We start from the raw sequence: 16219 nt of genomic DNA, 5'->3' as shown, positions 1-16219 counted from the left end.
TTGAGTGCCGGCATGAGTCACCGGGGATTATCCATATAAGCTTTTTTTCTAGATTTTTAATTGTATGTTCCGGATTTTCATCTTTTCAAACTCGATTACCAAATCAACGTCAACAACAAAATGTCTAGTCCACCAAAGGTTCTGGTCACTGGCTCGTCCGGCCATCTGGGCAAAGCGCTCATGCTTACCCTGTCACACTACGGGTTCACTCCGATTGGCATTGGTGATTCCACTCTTCCCTTTTGATCCACTCCTTATTTTTAGAAGTTGATACTGATTGTAAAACAGACATCAAGCCCAGCCCGCTCACCACCCACGTCGGCACCATCGCCGACCCGGACTTTGTCTCGTCCGTTTTCACGACGCTCCATCCTGACCTAGAATATGTAATCCACACTGCCACGTTGCACAAACCGCACATTTGCTCGCACACAAAGGCGGACTTCATCGCCACAAACATCACGGGGACGTTGAATCTGCTTGAAGCGAGCGTTGCGAGGCAAGGGGGGGTCAAGACTTTTGTTTTTGTCTCCACCACCTCTGCCTTTGGGGGCAGTCTGACGGCTAGACCTGGCTTACCGGCCGTGTGGATTGATGAGGGGGTGGTTCCCAAACCGAAGAACGTCTATGGGGTTACCAAGATAAGTGCGGAGGATGTGTGCGAGTTGGTTAACAAGGAGAGCGGGCTGCCGGTTGTGGTGTTGAGGACGAGTAGATTCTTTCCCGAGGGGGATGATGACGAGGAGAGGAGGGGGAGTATGGGGGATGATAATTTGAAAGTGTTGGAGTTGGGCTATAGGAGGGTAGATATCGCTGATGTAGTGGGGGCTTGCGTGAAGGCGATGGAAAAGGGGCCGGGGTTGAAAGGGAAGTGGGGAAAGTACATCATTTCTGCGCCGACGGTGTTCAAAAGGGAGGAACTAGTGTTGAAGGGGTTAGATAGGGACGCTGGGGAAGAGTATTGCAAGGCGGTGGAGGGGGTGAGGGAGGTTTTTGAAGGGAAGGGGTGGAAGTTTTTGAAGAGGGTGGATCGGGTTTATGATAGTGATTTGGCGAGGCGGGAGCTGGGGTGGGAGGCCGTGTATACTTTTGAGAGGGCAGTAAAGAAGGTGAAGGAGGGAAAGGACTGGAGGAGTGAGTTGACGGGGAGGGTGGGGAAGTTGGGGTATCATGATGTAAGTACGGGAGTGTATACTATCAGAGAGGAGACACAGCAACTACCGTGAACATCTAGATGTTCTGGTTATATTCACATAGATATATTTCTTTGGATGGAAATTCCATTGCAACTGTATGCAAAGCCCTTTGAATCCAGATAACTCTCCCGAAAACGCCCCTGAAGCAGCGCAATCATGTAGTAGAAGAAGAAAGAAAATCATCCTCGGTAAAGTCATCGATCGGTCCTGCTGTGTAAGGCGCGTCTCCCTTCCAGTCATTGCACAGTAGCTGGTGGGTCCAGTATTCATCGTCCTTGTACATGTCCAGACTCTTCCAGTTGGCATGCTTGGAACCTTCACGGGCAAGCTCTTGCTGCACAAAGGCCATGTACTCAATCTGGTCGCTGGTCATGTTGTGGTTTCCTGTCTTCAGCTCATTCTCCGGTATGGTGAAAGGGAATGACCCGGAGCAGGCGTAGTGAAAGCACGAGAGCAGAGATTTGGAGGCGTGAATGTAACCTCTTGTCAGTTGTCCCCCACGATTGCCCATCTTGAGGCCCTTCCACGTTGTCATGGCAATCATGTCTTTGATGATCCAACCAGTGTTAGACATCATCACGAAAAGCGTGAGGTAAATCTCCAGCCAGTTGGAGCGCTTCTTCTCGTCAATCTTTGCCTTGAGCCGCTTGAGAAGCTCTTCTCTCATCGGCGCTAGCAGATCTGCAATTACCAAGTTGTCGAGCTGCGTGTCCATGATTGGTGTTACTGGGATGAAGCCGTCGTAAGGATGGCCGGCCTCGGCGGTGGGGTGAGCCCCGATTTCCTCACCACCCTCGAAGACACGCCAGTGACTTTCAATGAACCGTGCGGCAACCCAGGTGTCGAGGGCAAGAGATACCAATTTGCTCTGTACCTCTGGTTAGTTAGGCCTCCCCCAGCAGTCACAATTTAGCTTACCTGACCAAAAGCTGAGAATCTCAAAGCAGACTCAAACGTCTTGCGAGTTATCAGGCTGGCATCACCGAGTAGGGTGTCAATGTAGACGGAGCGAGAATTGCGAAGAAACTCGACAACACTGGCTTTGGCGGCATCCATGTCGCTGATGAAGTAGGGCGGCATCTCCATGGAACGCAGTAGCCCGGTCTTCTTGTCAGTCCAGAAGTACGCAGTGCGGTCTCCTGGCCCAGGCTTGAATCTAGACACCCGGAGACGCAGTGCATTGTCAATTCCCTCCCCGAAACCTTGAGTAAGTTTGAACACTCGAGTGGTGTTGTCAAAAGTGTGCCATTCCAGCTGGGCCTGTTTCTGAGGAAGCCAGGTATCGAGTTCTGAATATTTTGTCGGACCCTTTCGGTGCAGAGGAAGGCCAAGGATCTCGATTCTGACACAGGGCTGAACCTTGAAAGTGCCTCCATTCTGCATCCTCTTGAGGTCATTCAGGTACAAATTTAGGCATCTTGCGCATGGTGTGTATTGCAGTTCCATTTGGACACACTTGATACCAAAGTTAGCAAGTTGCACGGGAAAATGGGCACTGGTCGGAAGAACTCACCTTGAGCTTTTGTTTCCTACACTTTTCGCAGGCACCATGCTGCCGGTTGTATCGAGTGTTCTGTTTCTCTTCCTCGCTTGCTTCCTTGCGCACCGTTTGATGCTTCCCCCAGACCTCCACGACTGACTGCAGTTTACCACTTGCGTCTTTCTTCTTCGATATCACGGAAGCCTAAAGGAAAAGTAAGTTACGATACATCGATGTTATTTGAGAAGATTGGGTCGTACTTCATTCTCCAGCAGCACGTTCTTTCTTTTGGTCACAGAACGTGGCTTTCTCTCTGTGGTCGGAGGTCTCCCATTGTGAGGACGGGCTGCCTTTGGGATCCTCTTTGTGGGCCTGGCAGGATCGTACTGAAGAAACTGAACTTGCTGGGTGGGTGTGGTCGTAGGACTCCCAACGGGTGACAGTGTCTTGGAGGCGACAGTCTTGGGCGATTCTGATAAGGGGTTGGACGTCACTGTCTTCGGGGATATAGACAGAGTCTGGGATGAGAAACCTAATGTGTCGGGGCTCGATAGTTGGGTAACTGGTTGGACTTGCGGCAGTGGGGAAGACCGAATATGACCAAGCCCAGGTTCCTTAGCGAAAGATTCCAAAGGGGCCTCCAAGTCGAGAAAGTCCTGACCACCCAGCGCACCATCAGACAGACCGAAGAACTCCACCTCAGATACGATAGGCTCGTCTTGCCCATTCTTGTCCAAGCCATTCACCAGCACTTGGCGATGAATCTCAGGGAATAGCTCTTCCAACCCTGCGGGCGGGAGAGGAGCCTGAGCATTCGAGAAAGGAAGGGGGCTCGGAAAAGGAGGAAACACAGAAGCCTCAATCAGGGCCATGCTTTCATCGAGTGGAAGGAAAGGTCCTGGCCATGATGGCCATCTCTCCTCCCAGTATTCCTCGCGCCCTTCAACCTGACCGAATTGTGGTGCCTGGGGATACATGTTGCGCAGCGTGGGCTGTGGATTATCGAAATGTAACTTGAATATTGAATCTACAAAGAGGCCCGGTAGTTTGGGAGGGATAAAACCGCGTGATAGCACAGGGTGGGGTGTGTGTCCCAGATATTTGTGACCGGAACGTTGAGCCGTACAAACGAGGAAGGTCAAGAGGATATCGACAGTGTGTACGCTGCAGGGAGACTTGTAAACGGGGCGATGGCTCCATGGTCTGCCTGTGTAACTCAGATATCAGTGCATTTTCTCATCAAAATAGGGTGACAAAACCCCTCAGTTTGCCCAGCTGTTGTGACAGGGGAGTATGTAAGCACGGGGGGGAGATCGGTACATACCGTCACATTTACTCCCAGAATGCTTCAACAGGGAATTGTGTGGCTTGGAGTGGCCGACTACCGAATTGGGTAATCGGCCTCCTTCTGGGTGACCGGACGGGCAGCTGCAGGACGAACCAATCACACTTCTACCCCAACACCCCGCTATCCAGCCCACCTCAAAGGCAACCGCGATACAAGAAGGCTCCAGGAGATCCAATTCTAGGCGGCCACGTTCCTGCGCCTCAGTCCCAGATTTCAAACGTTCTCAATCAAGGAATTGGAATTTGACACTCTCTCTTGGCCGTCAAGGTGCGTAAGGCAGAATCCACCCAAGTCTGAGTCTCGCTCTGTACAACCCAGCTCAGCCTCCAGATCATCTCTGACGATTGCAAGGGCCATCCACACCTTTCACCCTGCCTGACCGAGCCTGATAGTATCCGGCATTACCAACCATGGGCGGTGGACCTTATGAATTGTACCGCGAGCGTTATGGTGCCGAGATTCTCGTCATGCGGAAAGCCACCAAGAACGACCTCGACGCCATCACTCGGGTCATCCAGGCTGGTTTTCCCGACGACCCAGGTTGCAACTACAAGTTTCCATACCGCGACAAATACCCGGAGGACTTCTGGAAGTACACGCGCCGACAGTATGAGGAGTACCTAGAGCAGCCAGAAAAGTTCGCCTTCAACGTTGTCACAGTGACCAATGAGGAGGCAGGACTCGATGACCTCCCCATTGCTATTGGTGTCTGGGATATTGCTGTTCACATCAAGGCCAAAGGCGGAGGTAAGATTATTGTACTCTGGTGCCAGCTGGCTGACTGATCTTGTGTAACCTGGAGTAGATCTCTTCATTGACGAACGACGGGATGGTAACCGGGAACACATGAAGGCATACGCAGCCGCTATGGAACGGACATTTGCGAAATGCTTCGAGTCGTATGGGAAAGAGCAACTTCACCTTTGGATGCTCGTAACGCACCCTGACTTTCGCCAGCGTGGTGCTGGAACCAGACTGTGTGACTGGGGTGTTGATGAATCCGTGAGAAGAGGTGGTTGGATTTTGACTGTTATGGCCAGTCCAATGGGCAGGAAGCTTTATGAGGAACTTGGTTACGTTTTGGTCGGCACCGACACGGCACGAGTGGGTGGAGAAGAAGAGCATGTTGTTATTGACGCTTTGGAGAAGCCGTTCTCACAACCCACTATCTAACACAGCAGAAATATCATGCATTTCGTCATTCGTAAGGTTTCCAACTTATGGGTTTCCGAGCCCCCCACGAACACAGAACGGCGCTTCCCGAATGTCAAGCGCGTTCATATACTATACAAAAATGCTCCACCCACGATTCAATTCTTTGTGTTCAGCTTCGCTATTGAGAAAAGATTAACGGACGGTTCATCTCTTCCAAGTATCGCTCCAGCATGCCATATTCGGCTCTCCTTCTTTCGAACTGCACATGGTGCTCTAGACTAGTCCTTCGTCTCGCATCATAGGATGTAGCTGTGGTGCAAAGTTGGGAACTGTCGGGGGGTAGCATGATGGCGTGGACGTATTGTTTGCATAATATTGACTTGGCCCTCAAGCTGAATTTGTTGCCACCCTGTGCCGTGCCTATCTCGACAGAAGACGGGACTGTGACTTCATGATAGGGTATTGCCCAAGCACCCACTCCCAAGAGGTCGTGTTCCATAGTGTTTCCCGCCGATTTCGGTGAGGCCTGTCTCGAACGAGACCTTTGATATAAAGTTAGTGGCTGCTCACTCACTGCCACAGAAAGGTAGAGATCATACCTGTCACCATGCACACTGTTGCCTCTGTCTAGCTGACTATGGGCTCCCTCCACAGGACTGCAGGTTGTTGGAAATTTCTGACTTTGCATGGTAGGTATCAAGACACTAGATGCATCTGTTTTGTCTGAAACGGGACATATGATTCAACCGAGATGCCGGACGGAAGTTTTCTTATAACATTCCGAACGCGCCTCAAAATGTTATCCCCATCTTTGAGCTATCACTGACTCTTCATTTCACAGTCAAAGCTCTACATAACTTCTACACGGTCATCATCCTCCCCCGAATGCCCAAACGGGAAGTCGGTACCTATGAGAAGTCAGTTTTTGGAACTGTTGGCTTTGAAAACTCGCCTGGGCCACACGCAGAATTTCATCACTTACAGTGTGATGGGGCTTGCTGGACTCTTGGCTCGCCCGGGGAGCGCCCATAAAGATGATAATCACATGTTGCACGCTTGCCGAATGTCGAAAAGGGGTCGCAGAGTCGAGGCCGAGTGCCCCAAATGGTTTAGTTTGATCCTGCAGGCTGACTGGCATACCTGCTGTGCAACAATCTGCCACCTGCCAACACATCCGACCACACGGCAACTTTCTCAGCCCCAGATATCTCCAAGCACTCGTCGGGTCAAGAGGCAACACGAAGCTGGGCAGAACGTGAAAAGGTTCGATGGGCTTTGAGGCTTGAATCTGTGAGGGTTATTATTCTTTTCGTTCGATGTACATCACGCCTCCCGCTGCCCTCCTTCCACCCTGCTTTCGTAAGCACTCCATTGTGTGTCCTCCCTCCATCCTGCGTCATGGCTGCCACCCACCACAATGCAAGGCCGGAGGGCACTTTCCTCTCAGCAGTTGCCGACCATGCTCAGATCGACGAAACAAACTCGAGCAACCTGAATGAAGAGGACCCGCTTCTCCCCTTATCAAGTCCTCGTGATGAGGCATCGACCGCCTCCGAAAACGGTCTTTTGTGGTTGATGGGCCCCGCGTTACTGGCTGGGTGTGTCCTCCTTGCATCTTCAGACTTTACCACAACCGAACATCCTTAACACGGTCAAGCATCTTTGTGAAAGCTTTTGATATTGCGTTTCTAGCCACGAGCTACTCCCGTCTCGGTGAGCGTCTTCGTACAACAAGCCCTGAACGACTCTTACTGACGAAAAAAACTGAATCTAGCTTCTGATCTTCAACATTTCAAGGATGCATCCTGGGTTATGCTTACGGCGTCGATATGTTCAGCCATCTTTGTGCCAGTGGTACTCATTTGAACCTAGCATTAGATTTTCAGGTCCACGAAGCTGATGTCATCACAGTACTCTTACCTTCTCGCATATCATGGGATCAAACGGATGATGTTCATTGCGTATGGATCATTCGCGTTCGGGCTTACCCTTTGGTATGTGCCTACCTACCTACTGAGGCATATGATTCAGCTGCCGCTGACATGGCATACAGCACCATTAGCACATCATTTTGGCAACTCCTGGGCTCCAGATTTGTCGTGGGCTTTGGCTCATCAGGGATCACTCTGCTCTCCATGATCGTCATCAATGGTTTGTCATTCAACACCTGAACACAGTGAAAGTGCTGACGAAGGGTAGAAATTGTTGGCGTCAAACAGCTCGCAATCTGGGAAAGTTTTGTTACATGCATCGAAATGGGAACTAGCATGGCAGCAGGGCCTCTGGGTGCTTGGATGTACAGGTCATTTGGTTGGCATTCGTGTGTCTCGACTTTCAGGCAACCTTTTGTCGTATGGCACGTGCTAACCAGGCCACCAGCGCCTTTCTCCTAGAGGTCTTATTCGCCCTCACTGGAGTGGTCGTGCTTCATTGGTCATTTAAAAAGATTGCCTGTCACGCACGGTACTCACAGTCCACTTTGCTCAAGCACGGCGATCCCTCTCAGCTGCCATCCCACGCAGATGGAGGAGGTTGGCTGTTGCTCATTTTGGCGGTAACCACACCTCTCGTTGCCTTCACGCTCGGCGACAATATTCTCCGCTGGACAGATCCTCTAGAAGTGGCCCTCCTCATTCTCGGTCCGTTGTTTATGGTGATGTTCGTGGTCTACGAGCTCAAGATCGCCTCTTTCCCCGTTATTGACATGACACCAATTTTCACGAAGAAGTATCTGAGTGTCCTGTTTCAAGTGTTTGGAGTTATTTCCATTTTGAATTCGGTGTGATTACTCGCTTCGTACCTTATCCAGTCTGCTAGCTGCTAACGAGACTTAGATTGTTTTCATCATACCACCTTACATCCAAGTACGCGCCTTCGATGGCCCATCGCTTGAGGATTGGGCCTTGACCTGTGTGTTTCTTGGGTTTCCCATCGGTGCCATTTCTGGCGGGTATCTAATTAAGAACGATATCCTCCCAGTGCAGCGTATAATGCTTGCAAACGCCATGGCATTGGGAGCATGCTGTTCTCTGTTTGCTATGCGATTAATTAGTAAGGTGATGTCTTGTTTTCTTGGACAAATGCCAATGCTGACGAGTCAAAGAACCCGAACTAGCGCAACATGCGCCATTGCTTGTAGTTTTTGGTATCAGTACTGGCTTGTGGCAGAGCTGTCTGCTCTATGCCACTTTGTCGAGCACGGAAAAGAAATGTATTGCCTATCGTGTTCACAGACATACAACCTCACGCGCTAACATATCTATCTTAGGGTGGCCTCAAACACTAGCATTGTACTACCTCATCGAGACTTTTGGAGCGGACTTGGGCATGGCGCTTATGTCTACGATAACTCGGTCGGTCGCAAAGATTGGCATTCGCTCCAGCCTGGGTGATTCCAAGACCACGGAGAGAATTATTCTTGATGCCATGAGAGATTTGAAAAGTGTCAGGAGACTCAACACAGGTGCACGCACGGCAGTTCTGGTGGCTTTTGAAAATGGGATGCACACCGCATTCTGTGAGTACTGTCTCTTGAGTTTGCTGCCACCCTATGATCTCCATACTTAAGAGACCAAAGGAAGTCCTGCTAATACCTAATATGGAAGTTGTGCCTTGTTCACTGGCGGCAATGGTAATCATTCTGGCTGCAGCCATGAACATCAAACATCTGGACAAGAATCCTGAAAGGAGTGACAACGAGGCAATAGCACCAACCAACTAAGAGGGGAAAAGTTTGGGAATGCTCTTAGCCATTGGAGAGGGCTCCAGAGCCAGCCCAGATCCGACCATCGGGCAATGATTCGTCCTTCACACTGAGCTGCCATTTTTCAGTCCTGCCCCCGTCTTCTTGGTTCGGGCCATAGACACGCTCCAGATACCAGCCGAGATGTTGAGGAAGTTCCCACGCCAACTCTGGATCCTGCAGCATTAGCTTGACGAGATGACGCTTTGAGGGCAGTGGGTTGCCCTCTTTGTCCACGTCAAAGGCGCTGCGAGCATGCATCAGACACAAGTTGTTGATGTACGCCATATCTCCAGGTTCCCGAGGCAACGGGAAAGCATGCTTCCACGCTAGTTCTTCCACCTTGGCCATGGCCTCAAGACGCTTCTCACTGGGCGGAGGGAGAGTGGGGTTCGCACCCTGGCTTCGAAAGCCTGTGATGGGCAGCCTTGAGAACTGGAACACCAACTTGTCCCCCGGGGCGTTCGTCAGGAGAGGAGTCCCGTCGGTGTAGTAGTCCTGGGAGCTATTCTCATATCAGCAAAATGCAACAAACTGGAGTATCCAGAGCACAACTTACTGGAAGAAAGCCCAGTTTTGGGCAAGCTCTTGAATCAGATCATGTCGACTTTCTGCCATCTCGTTGTAGATTTGGCAAGCACTGGCAATCATCGTTTCACCACCTGTATCGGATACGCCCAGCGTATGGAGAGCGAGAATATCGCCGACGTCGGTATGGAACGCCTTCATCGGGTTAGCCAATTGCTTCTCACGTTCTGGAGCAGAGGCTCACCAGTCGGCCATTGGTAAATGCAGGTCTCAAATTCTGCTCCTTCGAGCCAGGTCTCATATCCTCACTCAGGACATGGCAAGTAACGAGCTCACGGTGAACATCTTGGAATCCGCGAGTGGGTGCGATGTACGAGGATATGCCGCCAAAGACAAGCACATTCTCCTCATCGGTGAAACGATCAGGAGAGATACCACGAACAATGGCAAACCCACGACCATTGTAGCAGTCTTGAGATACCTTCCGAAGCCTGTTGCTCAGCCCCTTGGGGAGAGGGAAAGTGTCGCGACTTAAAAGACCAGGCGGCACGTTCAGACCTGATGACCACTTTCTGTCAGCTTCATCAACACAGGTCAAGGGGCCGGGAGGTTCATGGCTCCATTACCTTGAAAATGGCGGAGAGCATTCTCCACCTCAAGCAAGTCGTCTTTGTCGATCTGCACGATGTAACTCTTCTCGAGGTTGGGGTCTAACCACTTGGATCCTGTCCACACCCTCTCACCCTTGTACTGAGAGGGGAACCCAGGTAGAGTTTCCCCTGTCCCTCTCTTGAAAGTCGCTGAAGTGGTGGTACTGGGGCACAAGCTCTGTGCATAGTAGTCTATGCGACCAGGAGCTGATGCAGTGATAGCAGCCATCTTCATAAGCCAAGGCGGCCTTCGTCTCTGCCTGTCTGGTTGCGTCGTCTTTCTCTTCAAAATACGTGTCGAAAGAGAGTCATCGCCATCTATTAATACCTCGATGCCCCCAGCCTGGTGAGGCTCTGTTACCCCAATTGCCGCTATTGACCCCGCTTTCCGATCAAGGTTCACAGTTGGGGTTGCGACAACAGAACGTGGGATGAGTGCAGCAAAGCCTGGGGAGGTGGTGTCCAGCATCTCTTGATTACTGGTGGGAGTGATGCAAATATCAATATGGATCTGCACATTATCGGGCTGCACAGCTTGGTGGAGGAACCAATGATGGATTCTTTTGTAATCGCTGGTTGTACCAATTCTCGGGCAGGCAAGGGATCATCAAATGGGATTCTTGGCCTTCTCGTGAAGGATTTCGGTTTGGGATGGGGAGAAGTGCAGTTTGGGGCCGTCAGAAACCGGATATGGGATGCAGATTCTCGAAGAAGGGGAAGGATGAAGCTATCATATGATGTGTTTGTGTTGCATCCTGAGATCTTTTCCAGGTGGGAGCTAGAATGGGGAGGTGCGTGCAATGGAAACTCTGGCAGGAAACGGAAATGCGGAGAGCTGGAGGGGAAGGTGAGAGCGACAAGGAACATGATGGTAGTGGGTTGGAAAAGCAAAGAGGTGGCAGAAGGATGGTCACATTGCATGATTGGAAGTGCGAGGCAGCATTGCTAAGAAGTCATTTCGGTGATGATCCCGCAGCCGTCTGAGCCGTGCGCGCAGTTGGGCTGCACCAGCTTCCATCATCTGTGTCCAGCTGGCAATCTTGGACCCCTATCATCTCCCACACATCAGGAAGCACCTAGGAAGCCAAAGAAAGAAGAAAAGCACAAAGAGAAATCAAGCAGTCACAGAGCGATACCCCCCTGGCTTGCTCCGAGTAGCCCGCTCGACACGCTCATACCGCGCTGCGTTGCCCACATCATCAAACTTGGCATTGCGGTGATACACAGAGATCTCGACAAAAGGAGCTTCCTCTGGGATATCGATATCGCTTCCAGTGTGCTATCATCCATTTTCATCAGCATGTTGACCACAGACGCTTTGCGGGCAAAGTGGGTCCACCCGACAACCCCTGCTCAGGGGCTAGATAGGGGCAATAAAGGGGCCAACGGGTGCGCTAAACAAACGAGACTAACCCCAACAAAGAAACAGAGTAAACAAAGGACGATAAAACTTACAGATCGGATGCTCCAATGCAGGTGTTTTTCTAGGTACTCCCCCACAGTGTCGGACTCCAAGCTGGGCAGCTCATGAATACCGTGAGGCAAGTTGCCGTTGTGGATGGCCGGGTGTCGGGCGATGAGCGCGCCGGTGATGGGGACTTGAGCGCGGGATTTGGTGTCGGTGAGGGCTTTGCGGCGGCAGTTGCCGCAGCCGGGGGCGGCGCGGTTGCGGTGGATGGGGTTGGAGAAGGTGTAAATGAAGCCGACGTGTTGGGGGTGGGTGTGAAGGGGGTCGGAGTAGGAGGGAGGGGAGAAGGGGGCGCCGAGGAAGAAGTAGATTGTGTAGGGGATCCCGTTGAGGGCGAAGCGGTTGTAGGTGACGTTGACGATTATGTCTTTGTTGAAGTCGGGTTGGCCGAGGGGGCTGGTTAAGGAGCGAGGGATGGAGGAGATCTCGGTCGGGGCGCCGATCTCGCCTGGGGAGTAGATGGCTTTGATCATGGCTTTGATGTCGGCCACATAGAGGCTCGCGTCGAAGTTGCCGTGAGTGTCTTTGTACTTGTCTAGCCAGGGTTGGAGTTCAGGGTAGGTGTAGCCTAGTTTGTGGATGTCTCTCACGTCGTCCGAGGTGTAGTAGTTGCCTTCGGCATCCTTGTGGAAAGGAGCGAGGGGAGTGGAGGGGGTGTCGAGGTCGCCGGTTCTGATGTACCAGTTCCCGTCGTCTTCCAGCTGCTCGTTGCGTGACTCGAACCAGTTTTTGGTGGGATCCAAGAGGGAGATGCCTTGCCAGAGGGCAAATTGGCGATCGACGTTGGCGTGGTGCATCCAGAAGATGGGGTCATAGGCCGCGACGGCGGGCTCGGCCATGTGGCCGACGTATTTGTCAAAGCCGCCGGTCCAGTTGTGGATGTTATTGTGGATATACTCCAGGTTGAGGTAGGCGGCTGGTGAGCCGGGGTCATAGTCGGGGGAGGTGCGGAATTTGGTGGTCGCGAACTGGGTGTAGGAGGCAATGTAGTCGTGGACGTAGAGGCGGTAGACCATCTCGGCGAGGGGAACGTTGTCAATGCCTTTACCGTACCAAGGATGTTCGTTGAGTGTGGAAGTGATGAGAGAGTTGCGGACGGTGCCCTCGGTCCATTGGGTGGAGACGGTGTCGGATTCGGGCTCGTAAGTGGCCCAGCGAGAGGTTGCTTGAGCCTTGGAGAACTAGCGGTTGTTAGTGTGATGAAATCTTTGACTGGGACAAAAGTCATACCGGAATGGTCGTGATGTTGTTGTTGGCGTCAGTGTCCTGGATGTCGCTAATCCCGAAACAACCCATCCTTTCCTCATCAGGCATCGTGAACTTATACATTGGATTATCAATGTAAAACACAGTCACCCCGTCCTTAAGATCAATGACACCGATTCTAGGCTGCTTGGTGATGAGTGGGACATCGTACAGGGTCTCATCCTGCCCCTCTCGCGTCTTCTTCTGGGCCCAATCCCAATAGGGGAGACGCCAAGTGGCAGCAGCGTCCGTCCATTCATGTTGCTTATCTTCTGGGAGCTGGGGAATTACTTGCTTGACCATGATCTCGTACAAGACTTGCTCGTAGAGAAGCATGTAAGGGCGGTGCCAGGAGGGAAATAGGAGACTGTCGTGGGTGCAGTAGCCCTCGTTGGCAGTGATGGCGTCTGTGTCTTCATCCCATGGTTGGTATGGCATGCCATGTATGCCGGCGATCTGGAAGAAGGAGAGCTTGTGATCGGGGTCACGCTCTTGGAGGAAGCGGAGGGCCCAGATGAAGAGGTTGTTCTGGATGAGGTGTTCGGGTGTTTGGCCGGGATACCAGGTGTCCACCTCTAGACGGAGGGGGACTGTGGTACCAGTAACGCCGGCTTTGATGCCCGTCACAGGGTAGACAGGAGACATGGCAATCGATGAGTGGAGAAACCAGATTTAGAAGTCTTGATGTTCAGCGAATGTGTTTATCTGTTGCAGTCTGTAGGAGAGGGAAAGAGCGTCAAAACTCAGCCTCTTATAGCAAAAGCCCCAAATCTCTACTGCCAGTGTTTCTTTCTCCCAAGGTAGTAGGTATCATATCTATGCCCCTGAAATGTTCTCACTGCTTACGCGTCAGAAGTAGGTCTCCTTGCCAGCAGACGCCCTCAGTGATTGTCTCCATCATTCATTACCGTATTCACAACCACTCTACACACCAACATGTAGAGACTAAGCTTCAACGAGAATCCGTCGGTGAACTCGACCTAGTTGTCATGCATCCTTCTTTCAGCAGCGCCACAATCCACTCCTACACAAAGTTCTGACCACCTACTGGACACAAAGTTCTGACAACGGGACAGCCGCTGTCCAGCCCGTCGGTTATGCACCATGATGAGGGGTCAAAAGGGATGTAGACACGGGCCGAGAAACAAGCCACCAATCCCGTGCTTCAGGACATTTATTCCGGCTCGTCAAATATGCGGTGTTACTTCCAAGAACATGACGGTCATGAAAAACGGCATCATTTCATGATGCTCGCAATTGTGGCCAGCTGAGACAAAATTGTCAACTCCAATGCCATGTCTGCCGGGTGGTGATCTTGTCCCTGTTTCCTAGTGCATGCATTTATTCACAACCTTTACAAGCGAGAATCTTTCCCTTTTAGGGATTTTCAGCTGGGTTCGGTGAATCTGAAGGAATTTGGCGATGTTTTCAGCTTCATTTCTGAGGGCTGATCCTATCTCAGAGGGCAATACTGCGACCTTGTGACTGAATGCCAAGGCTTGAGCGAGAGGCCCGAAGACTGCTCAGATGTAGTGAGGCGATGCTATTTGACGGAAGGAAAATTGCGGGATGTGTTGAGGGGAATCTGCAGGTTGCCCAAAGCCCAATGGGAAGTCTCCTCTTGCATGTACCCATTGTTTTGATATCTTCACTGAAGAACGGGGACACTAAAAGGATGACAGACGTAGAAATCGATGAAGCACACAGCCATACTAGGTACTGAGGGCAGTGAGCTCCTCGCCGTGGGTCAAAAAGTATACAAAGACTCACAATCCAGCAAGAACTGTCAGCTGAAATAACAGCATCAGTCACAAGTCAAGAATCTTTCCATACCATCCAATCCCCAATCATCAAAGATGTCCTTCAACTTCCTCCCAAACACTGCTCTCGCAGCCTGCGTCAACGATGCAGGCGAGATCTTCACTTACGCCCAAACCTACAACGGCGAGCTTGTTGAAATCAAGGGAAAGCTCGCTGGCAATCCCGCAACCTACGAAGTCACTGGCGACCAAACAGGCATAGGCCTCACCAAAGAGTCTGGCAGCGCTCCCGCCAAGCGCTTCACTCCCCTCGCTGCCATCAACTCCAAATCCATCTACTACAACGCCAAACGCCTCGTCTTCTTCGTCGACAAGCAAAACTACCTCCGCGACATATACTTCAACGGAACCAAATGGGTTGAAGGCGAGCTTTACGACCAGAGATGGCAGTGCGCCCCTTACTCCAAGCTCGCCGCTGTCCGCCTTGTCAGCCACGGAGGCTACGACTTCGTCTGCCTGTACTACCAGGACACATCGGACACAGGCAACATCGTCCTAGTCAACCACAGCCCTACCTACAAATGGCAGACTGGCAACCCGCCCCTGGATGACCCCCCTCTCGTCGGCACAGCCCTCACTGCCGTGCCCCCTCAGCCAGGAATCGAAGTCATCCGCTACAACAACCCCACCGACACAGACGACCCGGTCGTCTTCTTCCAGTATGACAAACTCGAACTTGGTTCCTCCCAAGATCAAGGACCCAACGGTCAGTCCCCACTTTTACCCCCGACTCTGTTAGCTTCTGTACATACCCTATTTCTTCTAACATCCTGCTCACAGACTACGCAACCTACTCCATCAACGATAAAACCATCACCCTCTCCGCTCACTCAGCCATTACCGCCGTCGATGACAAATCCAACTTCTGGGCTTTCTACACGACCGACCTCCAAAACCAGATCTTCCGGCTCAAAGTCGATGCATCTGGCGCCGTGACCCAGCCGCAGCCGGTTGTGCTGGCCAACAACCCCATCCCGGGGTCTTCTCTTGCCTCCATCATTGTCAAGGGCAGCCCTGATGTTATCGTTTTGTTTTACCTCCTGCATTACGAGCCGGTCAAGGAGACCACCCAGGAGATCAACGTCTTCGCTGCGACTTTGACTGCCAAGAGTGGAGGTGTTGATGCATGGGACGTCGATGGTGGTGTCTGCTTGACCGCAGGGAACAGTTGACTATCCGACTCTGGATCTGACGGTGGTGATGATGGGAATCCTGGTGGGGATGATGATGGCGGTGATGATGATGGGGACAATGGTGGCTTCCCTGGGTGGCCTGGGAATGGAGGTGATGACGATGGGGGTGATAATGATGGGGACAATGGTGGCTTCCCTGGTTGGCCTGGGAATGGAGGTGATGACGATGGGGGTGATGACTGGCTTGGAGATGACGACGGCATTCCCACTCACTGGGATGAGGGGAAGGATAGTAGGGGCGGTAGCGGACCTTTTGGACATTCGAAGAATGGACGCGGGGGGATTGGGCGGATTTGATTTTGTGGATTTGCATTTGCTCTTATGATGGAATGGCTCTGGCTTGCGATTAAATAGTCTGAAGATGTGCAAGTTTAGTACCTAGCATGAATCGTTT

General features: G+C 51.8%; 9 protein-coding genes across 9 annotated transcripts; 4 read left to right on the top strand and 5 right to left on the bottom strand.

The window, feature by feature from the left end:
• Positions 1–120: 120 nt before the first annotated feature.
• Positions 121–1226, top strand: QC763_118070 (uncharacterized protein; the record flags this gene model as incomplete). The annotated part of the gene is made up of 2 exons (XM_062908399.1): positions 121–223; positions 289–1226. 2 exons carry the CDS (start codon positions 121–123, stop codon positions 1224–1226), a joined length of 1041 nt encoding a protein of 346 aa, XP_062771496.1.
• On the bottom strand, positions 1220–2642 carry QC763_118060 (uncharacterized protein; the record flags this gene model as incomplete). The annotated part of the gene is made up of 2 exons (XM_062908398.1): positions 1220–2064; positions 2115–2642. The coding sequence occupies 2 exons, from the start codon at positions 2640–2642 to the stop codon at positions 1351–1353; spliced, it is 1242 nt and encodes a 413-aa protein (XP_062771495.1). The 3' UTR covers positions 1220–1350.
• Positions 2643–3814: 1172 nt separating this feature from the next.
• On the bottom strand, positions 3815–4217 carry QC763_0021630 (uncharacterized protein; the record flags this gene model as incomplete). Its single annotated transcript, XM_062905409.1, has 2 exons — positions 3815–3840; positions 4001–4217. Coding segments are annotated over 2 exons (243 nt in total), but the record flags the coding sequence as incomplete, so codon positions are not given.
• QC763_118050 (uncharacterized protein) lies at positions 4022–5225 on the top strand. The gene is made up of 2 exons (XM_062908397.1): positions 4022–4771; positions 4830–5225. The coding sequence occupies exons 1-2, from the start codon at positions 4435–4437 to the stop codon at positions 5195–5197; spliced, it is 705 nt and encodes a 234-aa protein (XP_062771493.1). The 5' UTR covers positions 4022–4434; the 3' UTR covers positions 5198–5225.
• Positions 5226–5322: 97 nt separating this feature from the next.
• QC763_118047 (uncharacterized protein) lies at positions 5323–6330 on the bottom strand. The gene is made up of 2 exons (XM_062908396.1): positions 5779–6330; positions 5323–5721 (listed from the first exon to the last, which is right to left on the bottom strand). The coding sequence occupies exons 1-2, from the start codon at positions 5865–5867 to the stop codon at positions 5358–5360; spliced, it is 453 nt and encodes a 150-aa protein (XP_062771492.1). The 5' UTR covers positions 5868–6330; the 3' UTR covers positions 5323–5357.
• A 247-nt stretch (positions 6331–6577) lies between these two features.
• On the top strand, positions 6578–8900 carry QC763_118045 (uncharacterized protein; the record flags this gene model as incomplete). Its single annotated transcript, XM_062908395.1, has 11 exons — positions 6578–6777; positions 6837–6892; positions 6954–7033; positions 7091–7173; positions 7233–7330; positions 7379–7499; positions 7559–7958; positions 8014–8230; positions 8283–8390; positions 8448–8696; positions 8785–8900. The coding sequence occupies 11 exons, from the start codon at positions 6578–6580 to the stop codon at positions 8898–8900; spliced, it is 1728 nt and encodes a 575-aa protein (XP_062771491.1).
• Positions 8377–10568, bottom strand: QC763_118040 (uncharacterized protein; the record flags this gene model as incomplete). The annotated part of the gene is made up of 4 exons (XM_062908394.1): positions 8377–9426; positions 9481–9644; positions 9694–10007; positions 10076–10568. 4 exons carry the CDS (start codon positions 10566–10568, stop codon positions 8925–8927), a joined length of 1473 nt encoding a protein of 490 aa, XP_062771490.1. The 3' UTR covers positions 8377–8924.
• A 645-nt stretch (positions 10569–11213) lies between these two features.
• On the bottom strand, positions 11214–13457 carry QC763_118030 (uncharacterized protein; the record flags this gene model as incomplete). Its single annotated transcript, XM_062908393.1, has 3 exons — positions 11214–11378; positions 11555–12739; positions 12798–13457. 3 exons carry the CDS (start codon positions 13455–13457, stop codon positions 11214–11216), a joined length of 2010 nt encoding a protein of 669 aa, XP_062771489.1.
• A 1211-nt stretch (positions 13458–14668) lies between these two features.
• On the top strand, positions 14669–15804 carry QC763_118020 (uncharacterized protein; the record flags this gene model as incomplete). Its single annotated transcript, XM_062908392.1, has 2 exons — positions 14669–15338; positions 15413–15804. The coding sequence occupies 2 exons, from the start codon at positions 14669–14671 to the stop codon at positions 15802–15804; spliced, it is 1062 nt and encodes a 353-aa protein (XP_062771488.1).
• Positions 15805–16219: the final 415 nt, after the last annotated feature.

The sequence above is a fragment of the Podospora pseudopauciseta genome, chromosome 1 (assembly GCF_035222475.1).
Source record: "Podospora pseudopauciseta strain CBS 411.78 chromosome 1, whole genome shotgun sequence".
NCBI lineage: Eukaryota > Fungi > Ascomycota > Sordariomycetes > Sordariales > Podosporaceae > Podospora > Podospora pseudopauciseta.
The sequence above is the reverse complement of the archived record's forward strand: the minus strand, read 5'-3'. Positions and strand labels throughout refer to the sequence as shown.